The sequence below is a fragment of the Panthera leo genome, chromosome A1, assembly GCF_018350215.1.
Source record: "Panthera leo isolate Ple1 chromosome A1, P.leo_Ple1_pat1.1, whole genome shotgun sequence".
NCBI classification, from domain to species: domain Eukaryota; kingdom Metazoa; phylum Chordata; class Mammalia; order Carnivora; family Felidae; genus Panthera; species Panthera leo.
Genome location: NC_056679.1, coordinates 132603853 through 132628598, shown reverse-complemented (window position 1 = coordinate 132628598; position 24746 = coordinate 132603853). Strand labels below are relative to the sequence as shown.

At 34.1% G+C, this 24746-nt stretch overlaps 1 protein-coding gene across 4 annotated transcripts in view; it reads right to left on the bottom strand.

Annotated features, from left to right (window-relative positions):
* TRAPPC13 (trafficking protein particle complex subunit 13) overlaps window positions 1-24746 on the bottom strand; it is a 40343-nt gene that overhangs the window by 2448 nt on the left and 13149 nt on the right. For 2 of the 4 annotated variants that reach the window (XM_042940304.1, XM_042940313.1), the window contains exons 5-11: window positions 15516-15643; window positions 12395-12467; window positions 11031-11075; window positions 6463-6480; window positions 4373-4506; window positions 2918-3116; window positions 1260-1360 (exon numbers count right to left, since the gene is read on the bottom strand). In XM_042940304.1, coding sequence (XP_042796238.1) covers window positions 1260-1360; window positions 2918-3116; window positions 4373-4506; window positions 6463-6480; window positions 11031-11075; window positions 12395-12467; window positions 15516-15643 — 698 coding nt within the window. The remainder of the gene's footprint in view (window positions 1-1259; window positions 1361-2917; window positions 3117-4372; window positions 4507-6462; window positions 6481-11030; window positions 11076-12394; window positions 12468-15515; window positions 15644-24746) is intronic. The other 2 variants (XM_042940321.1, XM_042940330.1) reach the window with 1 other exon arrangement.

Here is a 24746-nt window from a genome sequence, read left to right as displayed (position 1 = left end):
GGGTGGCAGTGGTGGGGGTCCTATTTTTATAGATAAGGAAACTGAAGATCTAAGAAACAGGTGGTTTTTAGAAAACTTCAGTCACCTAACATGAATTTTATTTTTTACAGTGGTTTGTCATTTGGTCATTGGTTTGCTATACCTCAAAAAATTTAAACAAAAAATCCAAAAGCACACTTATACAGAAAGGGTTTTCACCCCATGTGAGTTGCTGTTTACTGAACTCCAATGACATGGCAGGCAGTGCATTTACAATGCTAGGGAAGACATGGTCCCTTCTGTTGAATAATGCACAATTTAGTAAAGAGAAACTAAAAACCACAGCAATACATGAGTGTCACTAAAAAACTATATTAAAATTTGCTGTGACAGAAAGGAATGATTAACCGTGTGGGAGGGTCACTAGCTTCAGAGGGAGGGAGTATTTTTATAATTGTCATGGATGGGTATTTCCTATATCAAAGTTGGAATGGATATGGAATTTTAAAAGATTATACATTCAGACTATGTGCATTGGGATTCATCACTGCAATAGTATCAAAGTGCCACAACGAATAATACATCCCAAGTAGAAATAGAAGTTGTACCAAAAGTGATAGGACTGGACTTTAATCCTCAGTTTTGTTGGCTTCAAAGCCCTGTGCTCTTTGCATCCCAATAGCTAGATTATACTCTCTATTATAAGGCTCTATTTTCCAATCTATGATTAAGTGACCCCTTGTATTAAATTCGTGACAAATTACTTTCTTAATACTAAAGATAAAATTCAGGTATAAGTATGCCTCAGAAAAATCTATCTTACAATGTTAAATCTGTAATGTATCATTCCATCAGAATGTACTAGTTTATGTTTTAATAATCTGAAGTGTGAGGAAGTGCAAAAAATGAAAACAGCATGGGCTCTCAAGTCAAATACACCTGGTTTCAAATTCTGGCCCCATCTTTTCTAGCTCTCTCAGCTTGACTAAGTTACTTAACCTCTGAATTGGCTTTGTATTACATAAAATGTGAATAATTCGTATCTACCTCGTAGGGTACAATGCATGAAGGAAATAAAATACAGAAAATGCCTAATAAAGTAAGACCTCAAAATATGTAATACATACAGTTAGCAGATGAAGAACTTTACAGTATTCAACATCAACCTCAGAGAAGGCTGTTTGTCAAGGAGAAACTTAAGAGAGCATAGTCAAAAGATTTTAATTCTCTTTGATGCAGGCGAGGGGGAAAGGACACCCATCCAGAAACACTGCCATTACCTGCAGTTTGTTATTTTACAGGTAATATGAAAAGGTTCTTCTAGGTTTACAGTATCAGGGATTGCCTCCAAAGACAACCTAACGTCTCCATAACCTGGAGCCTAGGAGAAAAAGCAACACAGTTAGCACACATCTATTAACAAAACTTTCCCACTTTAATAAAGGCGCCACATCAGAAAATTGATTCAACAGTTGTGGATCTCCAAGCTGATGTTCAGGAAAAATAATTCACAGTCATTCTAACTTCTTTTTTCTTTTTTTTTCTTTTCATCCTAACTTCTTTTGCTGCCATTGATTGCCTGTGGAACAATACTATGGACTCTGACTGTGTTTGCTATAAATACTTCATGTTCAGTCGAGTTCAAATGAATCTCAGAGGTAAAAACTCAGTAAAGAAATTTCAATAGGTCTGATCTTAAAGGGATGCTTTCCAAAGATCCTGCAGCTTATACATATATAACTCTAAAAAGAAGGTTATTGCCTAAGCAGAAAAAGTAAGATTGTCTTGAAAAGATCCAGGAAAAAAATACATGTCTGTTCACAAGACACTCAAGCAGGGAAAAGACCACAGAAGCATCAAAGCCTGGAACATCCATGGCAAGATGATAGCTAATGCTGTATTTTATTTTATTATTTTTATTATTATTATTTTTTAACTTTTTAATGTTTAGTTTTGAGAGAGAGAGACAGAGCACAAGCTGGGGAGGGACAGAGAGAGAGGGAGACACAGAATCTGAAGCAGGCTCCAGGCTCTGAGCTGTCAGCACAGATCCAACATGGGGCTCGAACTCACGCACCATGAGATCATGACCTGAGTCGATGTCAGACACTCAACCGACTAAGCCACCCGGGCTTCCCTTAACTGCTATATTTTAAATTAGGTCCAGTGAAAATCTTTCTTTTTCCAATTATTACCTGACATAGTGAAAGAAAAGTAATTTTTAAATAATATATCACAGCAGTTAATATTCAGCATAAAGGGATGATTCTGTAGCATAGTCTCACTGGCACAAAAGAAAGAAGATTGGCAGCCATCCCTGCTTTAAGAGCAGAAATTAGGAAAAGTATCCAAATAATGCTTATAAGACCTTAATGGAACTCACTCTCTGAATTTTAGATGACTCGGATTCTAAAAATCTTTTAAAAGTCTGAACTGAGTTGGTGAATGTAGTAAGTCCAAGAGTTGCAGAACACTGAAAAAAACCTTTTATGTAGTGGAAGTCAGATGAACAGTGAGCATGAAATACTACAGGAGGGAAAAATTGGTAAGTAGTAATTTACTTTCTGTTTAGTAGAGTAACAAGCCATGTATTATGGATAATTAATATTTGAACATTTTTCATCCATCTCACTATGAATTTTCTACCTAGAAATCAGTAAAATTATTAGTCTTTTATAGTAGTAATTTACTTTCTGTTTAGTAGAGTAACAAACCATGTATTATGGATAAATTAATATTTGAACATTTTTCATCCATCTCACTATGAATTTTCTACCTAGAAATCAGTAAAATTATTAGTCTTTTATCTCTTATTCACTGGTAATAATAATACCTTTTACAAGTGCTGATTTTTAGTAATACACCTAGGAAAATTTAAGTTGGTCTATCTGCCCCTCCCATCCCCCAAAACCCCCTCCAGTGTTTTTTACAGACTCACCATTCGTTGAAGTTGGCTGGTCTGTAATCTTCCCCTTTCACCTAGATTTGTTTTCCACACTATATCCAGTTTTCCAATTACTGTTACTCCTTTAATGATGCCTGCTTTTTCTGCAAACTCCTTCTTGGGTTTTAGGCAGTACAAATACTGGCGTGTATCCATTGGTTGCAAATAAGCTCTTGACCCAAATGTAGTTACACTGAGACGGGTGGAGAGAGAGAGATGGAGAAAATTCTCTAAAGTCTTAAAAGAAAAACCATGGCTGTGATTTTTCTTCTGGACGGGAACTGCATGATTTACCATTTCAACACAAATGAAAAAGGACTTGAACTGAGAAGATTTACTTTTCTTTAAATGTTTCAGTTGATATGGAAAACCTTTAGTTCTTTCTTTATAACAGAATGCAATATATTACCTAAAATACTGGATATGTATCAATTAACTGAAAAAATGTGACAGAAATCAGAACCTAAAGTATCCTGTCCCTTTTTCTAAAATTATATCAAGAAACATACCACTGTAAACTAAGTGATCATTTGTAAAATGAACCAAAAGATTAGGGAAAGAATGAAGTTACTGTTTTCCTCAGTGGGGATATGGGAGGCTACAAACTTTACTCAATTTAACCACCATAATAAGATAGAAGTAAATTTTTCATCGATGAACAAAATCAGTTACTTTCTGCAGTGATTACCTTCTTACCCACATTAATATCAACTTTGTATTTATTTATTCTTCCTCTTTTAAATTATCTATAGAAAGACATATATATTTCATTTCTGCAAAAAAACTTACATTGTCTCTTCCTATGTCCACTCCTTTTAATGTTGAGAGAATATTCTTAAAACTCATCCTTCATTTTTATCCTTTCTAGCCTCTCCATCATTTCTTCCCATGCCTCAGTTTTATCATATGCAGGAAAGGATGAAGAGTTTCATATTTACCACACTGAATTATTATAAAAATTACAAGACTATGTTTCAAACAGTAAAACATAAAATGCAAATGGCTAGGATCTTTATCATTGTATGTGGAAGGAGGAATGAGTGGGTGAAGCACAGGAGATTTTTAGGGCAATGAGAGTATTTTGTCTAATACAGCAGTGGGGGCTGAATGTCATTACATTTGTCAAAACCCACAAAATGTATGACACAAAAAAATGAACCCTCAATGTGAATTATGGACTGTAATTAATAAAAGTGTCATCAATTCGGCTCATCAATTGTAACAAATGTGCCACATTAAAACAAGATGTAAAAACTGGGAACTATGAGCAGGGACAGGGGCATGTGGGAACTTTGCTTTCTAATCAATTTTTCTGTGAACATAAGACTTAACTAAGAAAAATAAAGTCTATTGATTAAAAGGAAAATTATAAACCACCCAAGAGTAACAAATGTTAGAAAAGTTCAGATACTTCAAAATAAAAACAAACACTTCATAATTCATATTTACCATTCTCCAGCTTGGCTGACAGAATTTAATTCTGCTACGTTGTACATTATAGATGGCTCCAGTGAAACTTTCTCCATAAACATGGGTGAGGTTGTAATATTCTGAATCTGGGCTTCGAGAAATACTTCATCAGTCTGGGGACATGAAAAAAATATCCACCAAAGTGTAATGGTATTTAAAACATTTACCTCAACAAAAATATCTGATCTATACGAAGAAAAAATATTAACCACAAATGTGATTAGTTCATGCCTGCAAATTAAAGTTATCATAATTAATGCAAGAAAAGAAATCTTCACCCTAACATAATTAACAGGGGCAAAGTCAAGTGTTAGTTAACTGATAACTTGTCAAACAATGGATGGGGGATAACTATATTTTTTTATCAACATCCAAAAATAGTTCTTTAACTGGAATTTCAATGACAAATATCCTAAATCTTCTAGTAACTCATTAAAATGTTAAACTGTGATTTAGTAGTATGCATATACCTATGCATCTATGATTTTAGTGATATGTTAATAGAATTAGGTCATTATAATATTCCATCATATCATTAATATAGTTTCAGTGGTCATATTTTTTCAATTTAGAAAGTATAAGTACCACCAGTACAAAGAATAGTCTATTTTATAATCATATAGGATTTAACTTTTTGAATAAAGCAGTTTGTTAGCAGTCATTAGTGATTTCTTGGTTTATTTTACACATATATTTAGGGCTGAAAAAAAGGATATGAATTATACCTGACTATCGTAGAGCTTTTAAATCAAACATAAGGTATTTTGTAGTCTTAGTGACAAATTTGAAAACTAATGCTATTCAGCAATATTTTTATGAATGGGTAATTTAAATATGTATTTTTATATAAAATTTTTATTCCTAAAATTTAGGCATTGAAATTTAGATTATTTATGCAAACATCCTTCTTTTTATGTGATTTGGATTTTTTGTGTGCATAAATGAAGGATAACAGACAACTTGGTTCATTTGTGAAACAAACCTGTCTAAAAAATGATATAGCATATTCAATAATTACTTTGTTCAAACGTTTCAAAGTAATATATATATACAGAAAGAAAAAAAAATAAACTATGACCCCGAAATTTGGCACTTAATGTAACTTTTTATATATTAAATCCAGGTAAATGGAAATCATTTGTAAAAATATAATGATGAAGAATATAATATAAAGCATTATTATGTAAACTAAAACAGATTCTTTAGTTCTTGGCACATGTGCTCAAGTGAAAATAGAAATACAATGACTTATCAGTTTAAAAGAATGTACCACTCATAGCTATTATTCTGTTACTTTTTCTCAGAATATGGTAAATATATCCCATCAATCCATTGCTTTAAAAAAAATAACCATAGACCCACATTTCAAATTTAAAAATGCAATTTTCTGCTTAAATTTAGGAAGAACTTAGATAAAATGAAAGAAAAACAAGCAGCATAATGGAAAATTAAGTTAGTTTGAACAGTTAGTATAAAGTCATTTGACATTTGGAAAATTAAGAATTCTGTGCTACAGCAGTCGATGTTGTTATTATGTAAGTCACATAAGCAAATGCCGCTTATATTAAACAGAAATTTGAAAATATGACTTTAGCCAACTTGGGAAAATTTGATATTCTTCTGTTTGCTAATGTCAAAGGGCCAACTTTACCTGACCCAGACGTAAAACTAAAACCACTATGCATTTGAAGATGAAAAAATTTCAACTAGAGTTTACTCAAAAAATTATAGTAAAGAACCTTACAGGAAGTTGTTGAAAATCCCAAGTCTATTTTAAACAAAGTTAACATGCCTCTTTTAAAAAAACACCCAAAGGAAAAACACTAAAAGTGAGAGCATAACTGTTTCAATATGACAATTTAATCTTCCATCTAATTTTTTTCCCACAGAGTAAGACAACCAATATGATGTAAAAAGTACAAATTATCTACCTCTTTTAAAGTCATATAAGTGGTATTCACAACTAACTTTGTTTTTCCACTATGTTTTGTACAGAGAGATTAATTAGGCAGAGTCAAAAAGTGGTAAGTAAGAAAAGCATATAAATTTATAATAAAAAATCAAATTACCACAGAACTGAGGTCACTCTAATGGAAAAATAAAAAAGAAAAATTAGAAAAATCAGAATTAAATGTTAAAGAAAAAGAATAACTAACTTTAAATAAAATGCATTTCTGCATTTTTTAAAATTTATTAAACAAGACAGCATTAGTAAAACAAGGAAGTAAACAGAAAGTAACACAGAAATATGACAAATCATTTTTCTAAAGAGGGGAAACTGCTATGGTTAAATGAATAGAGAAGAACACGGTGAATATTTAAACACAAGCAAATATTCAAGGACACATTTGGGCGACAGAGAGGTATATTCCATGCCTTGCAGTTCTATAAATTTGTTACCTATGCTGTTATTTTTCATTGATAACTTAGAATGGTTATACATTATCATCCACATCACAGGTGATATATACTGTACAGCTTCTCCTAAATTTGTCTAATAATAGAAGCATTTTTTCAAGGACCATCTTAAGTGATTAGAGTTCTATGCATTATACTTCAAGAAATGCTGGGCTAGATCACTTCTGAAAACTGAAAGTTTATTGTCTTCTTGTTAATATATTTCATAGTTTGTCTCGTTTTCATATATATTTCTAAGGCTACTTATTTATCAAGGGCCATCGTAGATGTTGCCTTTTTCATCCAACCCATAGCTAAAAATACTTTTTCACCTCTTGATGTTCTGAGTCTAAGTACACTTTATGATCTGGGGGATGGTGCTTACACTGTGGTTTTGTCATGTTTATTTCCTCTACCAAATCTAAGTACCATGAAGACTGGGAAGATGTCAAGTTTATATTTATTTCCCTTTAGGACCTGGGATAGAGCTCTATACCCAGCAGGTGACCAAATGTTTGAATCCTGGTTTCTTTTTCTTTTTTTTTTGTTTTTTTTTGAATCCTGGTTTCTAATGTCACTATTCTTCTTTCCCATTTTAGAAGACTACAACAAAGTTTCTCATAAAATTTGTTTTCCTTTAGGTGATTCACATACTACTAGAATTATTAGAAACAATGTGAAAAACATGTTCGAGACAAATGTGGTGCTAATAAAAGTCAATGTGTAAGAACTATGGCACATGGAATACTGAGTACTTAGTGAAGAATATACATATTTGATGGAAGGATACAGTCTCATCAAGGGATTAGTAGATGTTTAAAGAGTTAACATCTCTTTATCGTGGGTAGGGGAGTTGGAATACTACATGTGTTCTGTCTTTCTGGTTTACTGTAATACTGTTGATTAATTATAGTATAGCTATAATACTGAATATCTTAGAGACCCTAAAGATTCTATTTGTTCACTCCTAGTTTTTTTTATGTGTTTATTTATTACTGGGGATGGACAGAAAGAGAGGGAGACAGAGAATATGAAGCAGGCTCCATACTGTCAGCACAGAGCTGGATGCGGGGCTTGAACTCACGAACCGTGAGATCACGACCTGAGTTGAAATCAGGAGTCGGACACGTAACCAAATGAGCCACCCAGGTGCCCCTTCACTCCTAGTTTTTAAAGATATCTCTATTTTGAAAGCAGGAAAAGACCTCTCTGACCTCAGCCGTAGCAATCTCTTACTCGACACATCCCCAAAGGCAAGGGAATTAAAAGCAAAAGTGAATTACTGGGACCTTATGAAGATAAAAAGCTTCTGCACAGCAAAAGAAACAACCAACAAAACTAAAAGGCAACCAACGGAATGGGAAAAGATATTTGCAAATGACATATCGGACAAAGGGCTAGTATCCAAAATCTATAAAGAGCTCACCAAACTCCACACCCGAAAAACAAATAACCCAGTGAAGAAATGGGCAGAAAACATGAATAGACACTTCTCTAAAGACATCCGGATGGCCAACAGGCACATGAAAAGATGTTCAACGTCGCTCCTTATCAGGGAAATACAAATCAAAACCACACTCAGATATCACCTCACGCCAGTCAGAGTGGCCAAAATGAACAAATCAGGAGACTATAGATGCTGGAGAGGATGTGGAGAAACAGGAACCCTCTTGCACTGTTGGTGGGAATGCAAATTGGTGCAGCCGCTCTGGAAAGCAGTGTGGAGGTTCCTCAGAAAATTAAAAATAGACCTACCCTATGACCCAGCAATAGCACTCCTATGACTTTACCCAAGGGATACAGGAGTACTGATGCATAGGGGCACTTGTACCCCAATGTTTATAGCAGCACTCTCAACAATAGCCAAATCATGGAAAGAATCTAAATGTCCATCAACTGATGAATGGATAAAGAAATTGTGGTTTATATACACAATGGAATACTACGTGGCAATGAGAAAGAATGAAATATGGCCTTTTGTAGCACCGTGGATGGAACTGGAGAGTGTGATGCTAAGTGAAATAAGCCATACAGAGAAAGACAGATACCATATGGTTTCACTCTTATGTGGATCCTGAGAAACTTAACAGAAACCCATGGGGGAGGGGAAAGAAAAAAAAAAAAAAGAGGTTAGAGTGGAAGAGAGCCAAAGCATAAGAGACTCTTAAAAACTGAGAACAAGCTGAGGGCTGATGGGGGGTGGAAGGGAGGGGAGGGTGGGTGATGGGTATTGAGGAGGGCACCTTTTGGGATGAGCACTGGGTGTTGTATGGAAACCAATTTGACAATAAATTTCATATATTAAAAAAAAAATAAAGATATCTCTATTTTGAAAGGTTCAGAATTTTATTAAAACTTTTTTAGCTGACGTTTGTTGGCAAAGATTACAGATCATATAAATGTTAACTGAAAAAGGCAACAAACACAATTGGTACTATGATTATGAAAAGAGAATATTAAACACAAATGAGTAAAAACTGAAAGACGACATGGATTAATGAAAAGCCCATTACTTTTTGGTGTGGTCAAATTGTGGATTTTTTTCCCCTTCCTTTTGGGGGAGTATATCACTTTTATAATATTATTCATGGAATAACTAGTAATTTAAAAAACTATGCAAATCACTGTGAATATTAGTGTTATAAAACTATTTGACAAGTATCTTACTGTACCACCACATTTTCATCAAAGGAAGCCTAAAACCGCTTAATATGTGCCTTCCTACAACCCAATTATAGGAAAAAAGACCCACATACAGCCCTATTTGTTTCTAATTTTCAAACATATGTGTTCTAACAGAATAGTTACCCATCTCCCTCATATTATGGATGAAATCTTTCCCGGCAAAATGATAAATTAAGATCACTTAAAATTCACCAAGCTGAATAGCTATACTATAATTAATCAACAGTATTCTAGTAAAACCAGAACATGTATGTAGTATTCCAGCTCCCCTACCCATGAAAAAGAAATGTTAACTCTTTAAATATCTAGTAATCTCCTTGATGAGACTGTATCCTTCCATCAAATATGTATATTCTTCACTAAGTACTCAATAATCCATGTGCATTTGTAATTCTGCTAGGAATGCCTTCACTACTTTGACACTTTTATGTTTCCAACAGGTTACTTCCAAACCCTCCCTCTAGTTCCCCTCCTCATCTTCCCTGAACACTACTCTAAAATCTCAACCCCAGACTTCCTATAGCACATCTTTTTGTATCATTCACTTTAGATTCACTATATATACTATATTAGATAGTTTTATTATTTTATGCACTTTTTTTCTTTTCTGCTAATAGGGCTTTACTGCAGGTCAGGTTCCTTATCTTAGGCATCTTTTGGTATGTCCAGTAGTACAAACTTTATATTGAATAAAAACTCAGATGTTGATGGTAAAAATACATAGGAAATTTGACATATGACTGTAAATTTCTGATCATGTGGCTTAGAGGAATAAAGATATAATTTTCATTTCAAAATACTGTAAATGTTTTTGAATTTATCACTGTGGTATGAAAGATCTGTTTTTTGCGGGAGTAAGGGACCTATTAGGAAATCTGCTTTTTCTGGAACTTTAGAAGCCAAGATAAAGTAGAATTTTTAAAAGGAAATCCAAGCAATAAGACATTTCTCCTAGGCAAAGTCTATTTTATCTCTTTTATTAGGACAGAAGATATCTTCTATTCTAAAAGTTACATATTTCTATATTTTTGCCAAACCCGTTTCTCCCAAAAAGTATTTCAAGCCATTCACTGAATTTAATAATCAAACTGTAGCTAACACCCTAATTTTCCAGGGCAAAGAATTTAATTTGATGAGCTCTATTTGTCAATATTTTCCATGAACATTAAATCTTTTTTGCAGGGTTAGATCAACTACTTCAATTTTATGATACCAGAATCACACTCTAAATATTGAACAAATTGCTAATGTTTTTAGACAGTAACAATAACCATTACATGGAAGTACAGTGCAATCATTTTGTGCAAGGGGGTGAAAGCCTTACAAAATTTGAGAGAGTAAAATTCAAGATACACTGATTCTATGTAAGTTAAACACAGCAGATTAAAAGATTTACAAGGAAATTATTCTCTTTTGATTGGAATTTATGCTCATTTTTTTACAAGTAATGTGCAGTTATATAAGCAATTTAATATGAAAAGAAATGTATCAGAATTTTAGTCAAATAAAGATCTTACTGTTTAATCTGAATTCCCATTAAGTACCCAACACTTACCTCTGCATTATAAAATTTGGTTTTCACATCCAATGGTTTGAGAACCTAGTTTAATAAAGCATATCAATCAGAGGAGATTATTATCATTTGACCATTTATCTTTGTTTGTTTTAAACCATAGGGCATAAATTTGTCAAAGGCATTTTCCAATCTTAACTGTGAAAAACTTTTCCAATAGGTATGCAGTATTTTTGCAAAAACAAACAAAAACAAAAAACAATCCCAAATGCATTTTTAAAAGACAACCATCATTTCTTGAGTGGGTGATAGTTACATGAATTACATTAAGTGTTTATTTCATAATATTTTGCTAAACTGAATATATACATTTTATGTATTTTTCTCTCTATATTTCACAAAAGTGTTTATCAAAATAAGCAAACCTCTTATTTTCTTTTAAAAGGCATGCAAAATCTTAAATGTGTGATGCAGCAAAGTCATAGCAAAAATTTTTCCCTTTGTAAAAATTTTTTAAAAATATTTTAAAGTAATCTCTATGCCCAATGTGGGACTCAAACTCACAACCCTGAGATCAAGACTCATATGCTCCACCTAATAAGCCAGCCATGTGCCCCCAAATAAATGTGGGTATGTATGTATGTATGTATGTACGTATTTATTTCCTACTGATAGTACTTTTTCTGCTACTTAAAAACAGAGAGGTATGAAAAATATACACAGCATCGTATCTACATCTAATTTAGACAACTGTATATGGTCATCCCATCCCTTCTCACATACATGTACCTATGGTAAACCAGTGGTTTTTAACTATTTTTGATCATGGAGTGAAAATTGTATATAAGTACAAAATTCTACCTACAATTTCAGTGACTCACGGAATCCCAGAAGGAAGCCTAGTCCACTCAGCTCAAGTCAATAATCTCTCATTTAAAAATCTGTATAGAAATTTGATACTATTTACATTGATTTTATCTGGACTTCACACTCATTTCATCCCTCTCATATATTCTTGTGTGTTTTGTCAAGGCATAAAAACAGAACAATTATTTTACGGATAAAAATCTTCAAGTGAGGGGCACCTGGCTGGCTCAGTCAGAAGAGTGTGCAACTTTTGATCTCAGAGTCATGATAAGTCCCATGCTGGATGGAGAGATTACTACAAAAAAAAAAAAAAAAAAAAAAAAAAACTTAAAAAAAATGTTCAAATGAAATATTACATTGACAATGATAATTTCTCTGCTTTTACTTAATTTACTCTGACTTTAGATTGCTAGTAATATAACAAATCCAAATACATGAAGCTCCACTATTTGGAGCCTGTTTTCACTGCAGATACATAGGAATAACTTCATAGGGAAAAAAGGCATCTAAAAAATATTTACCATTTTAATATTTAATACCTGAAATTTGAAGAATTTTCTAAAATACATTTTTTCTCCACCCTGAGTTGTATAGCTCACTGCACACACCAGGCTGAAATAGAAAGATATCTCTGAATCATCTTCAATTTTGTTTTTAAATAATAAATCCAATACACCTCAATTCTACTCACAAATCTGGAAAAACATTAATACCAATAACGTGGAAGTATAGCCAAATGGGCCTAGAGTAGGAAAAAAAGAGTTTCAGCAGATAATATAATTCCATGAACAAGAAAGTTCTAATTAGCAAAATTAAATACACTCTTTTGGAGCAGGAAGTCAGAAACTTTTCCTTCAAAAGGTGAAATATATTCCAAAATAAATCCCAGAATAATCAAATAGTTGAGCATACAAAGTAAGTTCACAAAAATTACAAGAAAAAAAATTACAAAATCAAAATTTTAGGACAGGGCAAGACTTTTTAATATTAAAGGGCAATGGAAAGGAAAAGAGTCTTATAAATTTACAAACTGAATAAATAAAAAACACTGAAACAAAATTAAAAAGCAGACAAAATGGGATAAAATACTTCTAACATTATGAAGAGAAATTCTTGTAAATAAAACATTAGTATCTTACTCAAAAGAGAGGGAAAGGATATACATAGGTAAATCACAGCACCAGAACAGGCTAAGAAAAATGTGAAAATGTTCAGCCTCACAAGTAGTCAAAGAAATAAAATAATGAGGTAAAATTTTTCTACCTCTTAAGATTTGGAAAAAATTCTTTACACATGTCATCAAGGTTGGCAAGGGTATAGAGAAACTGACTCTACCTATATTGCTAGTGGTTGTAAGAAATTTAGAAAACAATCCCTAACAGTCTTAAAAATCCTTACATGCTCCTATAGTAAACCCACTTCAAGCAATCTACCATAGGAAATACTATGTTATTTAATTCATCACTGTGTGAAATAACTCATACTGTGTTAATAACTTATCACTGTGTTATTTCTAATAGTGGGAGACTAGAAATAATGTGAAGTCCAACATTAGGGTAAACAAATTTAAAGAATATGGTCCAAGTATGTAAGATAAAACCATCTTAAAAATAATGTTTTCAAAGAATACTGACTCAAGTGGGAAAATGTTCATATATATATGAACATATATATATTATGATAGATATGATATATCTATATCTATCATAATATATATATGTTCATATATATATGAACATTTACAAGACTGGAAAATAGTACACTAATGTTTTCATAGTGGTTACAGTCAGTGGAGATATTACAGGTAATTTAATTTCTCTTTTGTAACTGTCCATAAGCCAGATACTAGGGATACAGAGTTGATCAAAGCACAGTAACTGCTCTCAAGTGCTCGCGGTAGGAAGCAGTAATAGCAAGGTTATGAGTTGTTGTTTTTTTAAATTTTTTTTTTTAATGTTTTTTATTTATTTTTGGGACAGAGAGAGACAGAGCATGAACGGGGGAGGGGCAGAGAGAGAGGGAGACACAGAATCGTAAACAGGCTCCAGGCTCCGAGCCATCAGCCCAGAGCCTGACACGGGGCTCGAACTCACGGACCGCGAGATCGTGACCTGGCTGAAGTCGGACGCTTAACCGACTGCGCCACCCAGGCGCCCCACAAGGTTATGAGTTTTTTGAAGCCAGATATAGATTTGAGCTCCGTGTCATTATTTATGAGTTATTTAATTCTACAAGAGTCTCTTTTTCTCTAAAAGGAGGATTTAACGCATTTAATATCATTTTGGTAAACTCAATTTCAACAAAGGTTGACTACTGTTCTCTGGTAGATCTTCTGGTAGCTGACTCCATGGAACTCATACTCTAATGGAAATGACAGGATCGCTTCTCGGCCTTTTGGCTAAGATTGAGTGTAATGGAAATGACAGGTACTAAGTAATTAATTTTAAGTACAAGACCAAAACAATGGTAAGTTGTGAATGCTATAGAATGCATAAAAAGGGGTCTAGTGTAGGAGGTCAGGAAAGCCTCTTTGACAAAGTTGTGGTGAATCAGAGATATGAAGAAGTAGTACTAAGGTAAACAAAATAACAAAGGCATTCCTTTGTGAGGGAAGAGTATATTTCCAGTCACGGAGGAGAAAGGAAACATCTGTATGACTCAGTATAAAGAAGGAGAGAGAAAGGAGAAAAGGTAAGAACTAGAGCAGCTGGTAAGATTAGGCTCTAGAGAACTCTGTAAAGCCAAAGCAGTCATAATTTTCTAAGGGTAGTGGGAGGTCACTGAAGAGTTAAGTGACTTATCCAAGACCACATAATTAATAAATGATGAAGCTGAAATCTGAAATTTTAAAATTTTGACTCTAAGGTTTATATCAACCACAGAGTATATGCACTAAGAAGTGCCTACAAAAGAGAGGTCACCAAATTGAAATGATTAATAGCTAATATTATATTTTTAAGTCAAAGAAGAGAGGCAAAAATGGGGATGTAAGTGGAGATGAAGAAGGGAGGATAATGACATATAGTTAGTAAGAACAGGACTTTGTAAATTGATTGGATGTGGGGGTGGTAAGGCAGATGGAGAAGCCTAAAATTACTTTAGATGGCTGAAATTTTCATATTTGCCTCTCAGACAGGAAAATAGAGCATTCATATTCAAATACATATAAAGGCCAGGAATACAGAATTTGAGATTTTTTTCTTATAGCTTGTCTTATTTTGGTTCTGTTTTTCTGAATTCTCGGGGTAGAGTATACAAACACAGTTAAATACATAACTGAAAAACCGTGACTGTAAAATTAACATCAGTTAATTAACTGCTATTAACATCAGTTGTCAGCATTTGAAAAATAATAAACATACTTTCAGTCAGGGTGGTACCTGGGTTTTAAATGTTTGCATGGCTTGTTATTTTTTGGATAGGGCTGTCTATAGATGCAAACAGGAAACTAGAAATAAATGAAAATAAATTAAGATATTTTTCCTTACAAAACAAACATTTTGTTTAAAGTTTGTTTCTGGTAAGCATGTAAACCTGGAACATAAAATTCCTTCTGAAGTAGGGTCTTAGGGTTTAATGATAAGTGGGGATACAGCAAAAATTTCAAATACTGGCATATATAAGAAAAAGCCTTTGAGAACTAGTAAAATTAATCCTTACATGTGTGTTCCAATTTCCTTTACTTCATGATGTATGACATCATCAATACAACAATCAGGTTTAAGTTCAGCCACTGCAGCATTGGAGGCTGAAAGATTTAAACGCTGAGAACTTGTCTGAAGATCAGCCTTGAAAGAAAGAGGCAGAAAAATCCAAATGAGACTGGTTCACTACAGGGTGTGGATAGGTATGGGTGAAAAGACCAAGGGAACAGGAACAAGGAAGTAGGATTGAGGGGGAGCAATACTTCTTGGTGGCAATATTTCTACTTAGTTCTGAAGCTTAGAACCATGGTAATGGTTCACACACTCGCACCAAAATTAAATACAATCAGCCAGGAGGGCAGGGGGAATGTGGAATGGAACACAAACAGTACCAAATGAACACAATCATAGTCAGGGGGAAAGGGTGACAAAAAATGAACTAACGTAAGTAAGTCTGGCAAACAAAAGCTAGAGACAAAAAGAATGGTACACTAGCTAGAATGTACTCTAGCTAGTACATTTGCTTGTTCACAGGTTATGGATTAGCAATTCTGAAACGGTTATGTGTATGCTAAGACTAAACAAAAAAATATGGATAACAAGAGAGAAGTGTCTCACTTTTGGAGAAAAAGAAAGTACAAATAAAAAAATGGAAAAGGCTGCAATGAACTTTTGATGCTGAGTTGGAATTTGAGGCATCAATATGAACATATGGTTGTAAAACACATATACAGATGTGTATTCCAGAAACAAATACAGATAGATGTGTGTATATAATACTAAAATAAAAATAACTATTCAAAACATTATTAGATGTTATCTGTACAACTAGAGATCAGCATTAAAGTCATCAACGAAGAAAGGACTACCTTCTCTAAATTAACACCCAGTTGCTTTCTATTTTATTCCCCTTTTTCTTTCTTTTTGAACACTTCTCACTCTGTCATAAATGGCATTCTCCCTTAATCTCACTTACTTTGTCACATTCAAACTTAACTTCCCTTGTAACATTTACCACAATCTATAGTTACCTTATTTACATGATTTTGTATCCCTGTTTCTGCCTACCCTACCAGAAATGTAAGGTCTGTGAAGGCAGGAACCTCTATCTTCTGTTGCTCACTACTACAACCTGATGCCTGACATCATGGTAGGCAATTAAGAAATATCTGTTAAATGCTGAATGAAGTTATGATAATACTTTGAAGGAAATGTTAAGAAAAAGTCAGAGAAAGTGAAGATCACGTTCGGCCATGGGGATTGGGAAGGTTTTTACATAAAAGTTAGGATTCCAAGTTTCTGTTTCTTTAAAAAAAAAAAAACTAACATTTTCTATAGTTAATTCTAATCTAACGTTCTTAATACTAGGCACTTTGAAGTGGGATACTTATTAGTGCTATGTCTTTGGTCATTATATTCAGTTATAGAATAGTAGTACAAAAATTTATTGGGCACCTTCCATGTGCAAGGCCTTGCTCTAAGCACATTACTCACTCAATAGTCACAATCCTAAAGTAGGTAATCGTACTATTCCTATTCCTATATTCCTAATAGTCATACTATTCCTACTAGTCCTACTATTCCTCCAAGGCACAGAGAAGTAACAACTTCCCCAAGATTATACAACTAATAAGTAATGGGGCTGAGATTAAAAATTTCTTAAACATTTTAGAAATCAGAGAAGAGGGAAAAAAAGAAACAGCCAAACTCATGGACTTTCTGTCCAATATGTTTTCCTGTGTGTCATTTTGTAAACATTAATCATAATAACAGTATTAATTTATATATGGCTGAACACTTTTATCTTTCTCCTTTTTCACTATTATAAATAGTGCTGCACCAAACATTTATTTCCTTATTCCCTCTGCCAAAACTTCTCCAGGAGCTGGAGAAACATCAGTAAACAAAACAGACCAAAATCCCTGCCCCTGCTGAATTGAAATGTTTGGGGAAAATAATAGAAGAAATGGAAGGCTGGCTTGGGGTAGAAGAATACAATTTAAAATGCAGGATAGGCTCTATGCTGCAAATTCGTTTTTGGATGAGTAGAATTTGAACAGGCCAAGGGGAAGGTGAGGAGAGAAGGAAGCATTTCAGGTAAGTCCTCAGAGGCCATTAAGAAAGAGTTTGGGGGGCGCCTGTGGTTGGCTCAGTTGGTTAAACATTCAACTTCAGCTCAGGTCATGATCTATGATTCATGGGTTTGTGCCCTGCATGGGGCTCCTTGCTGTCAGCACAGAGACTGCTTTGGATCCTCTGTCTCCCATTCTCTGCTCCCCCTCCACCCCCCCCCCCCCGACTCTCTCTCTCCCTCTCTCAAAAATAAATAAACGGTCAAAAAAAATTTTTTAATTAAAAAAAAAGAAAGAGTTTGGTATAATTAAGGGATTTATATTAAGGAAGAGAGAAAAAAATTTCCAAGATCTAGAATAAGCTTCAAGAGAATAGAGGCCTTGTCTGTTTTGTTTCCTGCTATAACTCTAGCAACTAGGAATGTACCTGGAACATGTTAGAAATAGAAATTCTTGGGCACCATTTCAGACCGATCAAATCAGAAACTCTGGGAATAAGCCTCAGCAATCAGCATTTTAACAAGCCCTCCAGATGATATTAATAAACTACTGGTATAGACCATAAGGGTTATCTATTATTTTTCGTTTACAGTATACTAAGTACATTGTTTTTGTTTATAGAACACTATTTTTTTTTATGTAGCATGCTAAAGTTTTCAGACACGGAATTTTTTTTATCCATTAAAAACCAAACAAGGGGCGCCTGGGTGGCGCAGTCGGTTGGGCGTCCGACTTCAGCCAGGTCACGATCTCGCGGTCCGTGGGTTCGCGCCCCGCGTCAGGCTCTGGGCTGATGGCTCAGAGCCTGGAGCCTGTTTCCGATTCTGTGTCTCCCTCTCTCTCTGCCCCTCCCCCGTTCATGCTCTGTCTCTCTCTGTCCCAAAAATAAATAAATGTTGAAAAAAAAAATTAAAAAAAACAAAACAAAACAAACAAATAGGGTTGCCTGGGTGACTCAGTCGGTTAGGCATCTGACTTTTGATTTTGGTTCAAGTCATGATCTCACTCACGGTTTGTGGGATCAAGGCCAACGTCGGGCTCTGTGCTGATGACATGGGGCTTGCTTGGGATTCTCTCTCTCCCTCCTCCACTCACGCACATGCTTTCTCTCTCTCAAGATAAACATTTTTAAAAAAAAACAAAAAACTTATGGCTCAGTTGGTTAAGCATCTGACTTCGGCTCAGGTCATGATCTCAGGGTTCATGAGTTCAAGTCCTGCTTGAGATGAGGCCTGCTTCTCTCTCTCTCTTTCTCTCTCTTTCTTTGCCCCTTACTCACTTGCCCCCCCCAAAAAAAAACAAAAACAAAAACAAAAAAAACCCTAGTGGTTTCTAGTTAAACATGGTAGATTATTATAAGCATATTTATTCTCAAAAACAACACTAAGCTGATAGTAAAAGAATAAAAAAAGTACAGATTCACAGTCTCTTTTCCAGGATTCCAAAATTTAAGAGCTATACAAAATTAAAGCTTTGAGACACCTGGGTGGCTCAGTCAGTTAAGCATCTGACTTTGGCTCAGCTCACAATTTCACAGTCTGTAAGTTCCAGCCCCACATTGAGTGGGGCTCTTTGCTGACAGTGTGGAGCCTGCTTTGGATTTTCTCCCTCTCTCTCTGCCCCTCCCCTGCTCATGCTCTCTCTCTCTCAAAAATAAATGAATAACCTTAAAAAAAAGTTAAAGCTTTGAGGGCAGAATTCTGGGTAGCTGAGGTAATAGCAGCAGTGTAATTGTGAACTTCTCAAGTCATCCTCAAAACAGAAACAAAACACACAACAAAAGCAAATAAATCTATATTAAACCTTGTGTTTGTATAATCAGAAGGCAGCAAATGTCCAAACTTCAAATTACCTATAAGTATACACATACCAAATTTTTACAAGCTATTTCTCATACTCTTGCCATGAGTCTTTGCAAAGATTAAGAAAAGTCCAGGAAAAGTTGAGCTGAAGAGACAGCTAAGAATAGAGAGAAGAGTAGAGATGATCTAAACCATTTCCAGAAAGACAAAGTCTATTCTAAGTGTTAAAGTACTGAGAAATAAATAGCATTTCTGGAAGATGAGAGCACAGTCTTCAGGAAAGGGTCTTAACCATGTTTGTGAAGAGACACTCTTGGAAAGAAAACACTTCAGGAGAAAAAGAGTTAAAAAAAGAGAGACACTTTTTGGAAACCGTGCAGTGAAGAAGAAAAATTTAGGACACTACAATTCATATGAAAAGCGAAAATGTGAGAACACACAACCCTTTCTTACTCTACCAAAATCTACCTGATAAAGAAACCATATTTTGCTCCCACTGCTTTAACAGGGTGTTTTTGAATAAGGAATATCAAAGCACCCAAACTGCATTTCACAGAATGAAAAGCCACCAATTGTCTTCATCTATACAAAAATATTGTAAAAAGAAAGATAAGAAATGAAAAAATTCACTGATAAAAAATGCTGCACAAAACCAATAGTGAAGCAGAAGAAAACTGTAAAACACTCAAAGTGAATTAAATACTCTCAAAAAAAAATTGAAATATGAAAAAACACCTGGAATGAGAACTTTAAAAAAGTTTTTTAATGTTTATTTATTTTTGAGAGTGGGGAAGGGCAGATTGAGGGAGACAGAGAATTGGAAGCAGGCACCACACTGTGAGCACAAAGCTTAATGCAGGGCTTGAACTCACAACTGTGACATTATGACCTGAGCCAAAATCAAGAGTTGGCTGCTTAACTGGCTGAGCCACCCAGGCACTCCAGAAATGAGAAATTTTAAAACTAAGGCTAAACATTTTTTGGTTTGCTGTTTTGTTACTGTTGTTGCTTTAGTGTGGGGCTAAAATTTTTTTAGAGAAGAATGTAAATAATTGATTAAATTCAGGAAAGATAAAGATGGAAAAGATACAAATAATATTAAAAATGTGATATGCCAAAGGAAATAATGGAATAAAACTATTAAAATATAATCCATGAAAACTTTCTAGCAATAACAGATCTAAATCTACATTTTGAAAGAGTCCACTTGGTATCAAAGATATTATATCAAAAGACCAATTCTAAAACATACAGAAAAAAAAATCCCCAGGGCCACCAGGAAAAAATTATCAAATAACTTAAAAAGCAAAAAAATTAGACTGGCATTAGTCCCCTCAAAAATAACATATACAGGGGAATCTGGGTGGCTCAGCTGAGTGTCTGATTTTGGCTCAGGTCATGATCTTGTGGTTTGTGAGTTTGAGCCCTGAATTGGGCTTGTTGCTGTCAGTGTAGAGCCTGGTTGGGATCCTTTGTCTCCCTCTCTCTCTCTGCCCCACCCCTGCTCACACTTTCTCTCAAAAATAAAAATAAACATTTAAAAAGAGAAAAAAAAACCCACAACATATATAGCTAAGTAACAAAGGAGTAGCATTTTCAGAAAACACAAAGAAAATGTAAACAAAGGATTTTATATCCAGCCAAACTGTCCTTCAAGTATAGAACCGTTTAAAAAAAATTTTTTTTTAATGTTTATTTAGTTTTGAGAGACAGAGAGAGACAGAGTGTGAGCGGGTGAGGGGCAGAGAGAGGGAGACACAGAATCTGAAGCAGGCTCCAGGCTCCAAGCCATCAGCACAGAGCCCGACGCAGGGCTCAAACTCACAAACTGTGAGATCATGACCTGAGCAAAGTCAGATGCTTAACCGACTGAGCTACCCAGGCACCCCAAGTATAGAACCATTTTTGAACATGTAAAGGCTAAGAGAATATTATACCCACAAGCATGTCCTGAGCAATCTACTTGAGAAATCTCTGTCCAATCAATATGCAAATAAAAATGGGAAGAGATGAGAAAAGGAAAAAGGAAAGTGGTATAAGCAATAGGTAAGAGATAAAGGATGATATTAAAGACTAAAAGCTTTACAGTAAGCAGTTAAGTAAGAAACAGGTAAGGGGAAATATCATAAAAGGCATAAATATAAAGGCAAAAACTAAAACAAAAATAAAAACCTTCCTATATACAAAAATTATTTGAAAATAATGAAAACACGTTATGTGAAGAAAAAACCCATAGCAGTTAGAATATAATACACTTAATATTTAAATAGAAAATAATGTGACATATTGGAAATCAAGCACATAAACTTACACATACATGTGAGTGCACTTAATTCATCTAATAAAAAATCCCATACAGCTCACAATGACCCAATTATATGTTGTATAAAAGAGACATAAATAAAAATAATTGCTAAAGGCTAAAATTAAAAAGATGGACAAAAGCACTTGAGGCAAATGGAAACAGTAACAAAACAGGGATAGGGATATAGACACCACAACTAAGATTCAAGCCAAAAAGCATGGCAAAGGAGGAAACTTTTAGTGCTATAAGCCGTAATTCAAAATGAAGAATAAGTATAAATACCTATGAACCAAACAGCATTGCCTTTATAAAGTACAAAGTATAAAAGATATAAATAGAAACACATTAACAATATGAGATTAACATGTCACTTTCAGTATAAAATCAAGCTGACCAAAAAAAAAAAAAAAAAAGGGAAGTAAAGGTACAGGAGACCTAACAACACCAACAGTACATATCTAACTTTACCATGGATAATAGAAAATACACCTCCTTCTCAAATACATATACGATATTCATTAAAAATTAATATTAGGTCACAAAGAAAACATTAACAAGTTCTACTGGAATAAAACAATAACAAAACTGATTATGATGCAATTAAACTATAGATCATTAACATTAGAGAACAAAAAAGCCTATCAAACAACAGTTTAATATCTGAAAAACCTATTAAACAACTCTTGGGTAAAAGAGGAAATACAAATAAAATGATAGAATTCTTTAAAAATAATCATAATGAAAATGCTACATATCAGAATCTGCAGGATATATTTAAAGCAGTCAATCAGAAGAAAATTCACTTTTATCAACAGAAATAAAAGAATAAAAACTTAAAAATTAAATCCCTACATGAAAAGCTAGAAAAGAACAAGGTAAATAATCAGAAGCACAAGAAAGGAGCTCATTAAAAGCAAAAATCAATGAGGTAGAGAAAAAACATTAAATATAAATAACAAAAATTCCTTTTTTGAAAAAAAAATTAAAATATATGAACCAAGAGCTAGTTTAATCAAGAGGAAAAAAATAAAGGAAGCAAAATTATATAAAATAAGGAATAACCAGGGGAAAGTAACACCAAAAGAGAAGAAATTTTTAAGAGACTACTTTGCAGACCTATATGCAAATAAATTTGAAAATCTACCTCAAGTGAATCATTTCCTAGAATGAAACAGTCTCACAAACTGTTATATAACATTAGACATAAAAAGCTTAAACAAACTGATCACAGGAATGAAAGTGCAAATGCTATCAAGAAACTTCCCCTATAAGACACACAAGTCCATAAGATTTCACAGAATTCTATACACCCTACAAAAACCAGATAGTCTAAATGCTCCAAATACATTGCTCCAAGGCACTGAAAATGAAGGAAAATTATCTAAATCTTTTATTAAGCAACCAAAATATCGACACCTAAAATTTGATAGACAACATAAAAATGAAAATATAGGTGAATATTATGCTGTGCTTCCTGACCTATATATCCTCTTAAGTTGTTTTTAAGTCAAAAATGGCTTCTGTGCATATCGTGAATCTTAATGTCTTACCTGAGAAACTAAGATAACTCTTGGGTAGGCACTGCACTGTTCAATAAACATTAGCTACTATTATTATTAAACACCCCTATCTTTATGGAAATTAAAATTGAATAAAGCCAAGAGAAATATAAATACATATTTTACAGTAAGTATGCTATTATATTGTTTGTTCTTTTCAACATTAACTTAAATCATATGCATTTGCTGATTCACTCACCTTATGAAAATAAATTCATCCTTTACTGAAATGCCAGGAAAAAAGTGTATGTTCTCAAAGTTCTCAGAGTCAGACCTTTTCATAATAAATGTAGAAGCTGGCAAACTTTTCCTTTAAAGCTCAGATACCAAATACTTTAGACTTTAGAACTCCCCAGTTGTAGTTTGAAATGTGCCACAGATGACACATAAATGAATGACTGTGGCTGGGTGTCAATAAAACTTTATTCATGGAGACTGACATTTGAATTTCATATAATTTTCACCTAACAAAGTAAGATTATTTCTTTTCAATCATTTGAGAATGAAGAAACCATTCCTAGTGCAAAGGCCCTATAACAACAGGCAAGAGACCAAATTTGGCCAACATGCTATATAGTCTGCCAACCCGACCTAATAAAAGGCAGAAACTCCATTCACAGTATAACAAACATACATTTTGCATCCGGTTTCTGGAAGTTGGGTAATATATGAAATTTGGCATTATTGGCTCTCTGAGGACCTTTTCAATTCTAATACTTGCTGATATTTTCAAGCTCATATTTTTTTAATGTTTATTTTTGAAAGAGAGAGTGTAAGTGGGGGAGGAGCAGAAAGAGAGGGGGATAGAGGATCCAAAGGTCTCTGTGCTGACAGCAGGGAGCCCAATGTGGGGCTCAAACTCACAAACCCTGGAGATCATGACCTCAGCTAAAGTCAAACGCTCAACCGACTGAACCACACAGGAGCCATTTCAGGCTCATTTTCATTGGACTTCCCTTTTGGCAATGCTCTAGTAATCTAAACTCACCATGTGAAGACAGCTTTGGTGCCTTCTCTCTGACCTACAGTAAATTTTTACTTTATGTCCTTTCTCTTTCTGAATAAATTTCAGATTGTTTGAGTTAGCATAGTCTACCTCTTGACTTCTTTTTTATTAAAAAATTTTTTTTTAGTGTTTTATTTATTTCTGAGAGACAGAGCATGAATGGGGGAGGGACAGAGAGAGAGGGAAACACAGAATCTGAAGCAGGCTCCAGGCTCTGGGCTGTTAGCACAGAGCCTGATGCAAGACTTGAACCAGTGAACCATGAGATCATGGCCTGAGCCAAAGTCAGACGCTTAACCAACTGAACCACTCAGGTGCCTCACCTATCCCTTGATCTCTAAACTAATGCAACAATCTTCTAACTGATGTATTTGCTATAAACTATCCCATATAATGCTTTCATATCAATCTTCCAACACAGTGTGAATATCTTTGCTGACTGCCCACTGCCTTAAATTTAAAAAAGAAAAAAGAGGCTAAAACCTTCAGCTATAACCTTTCAA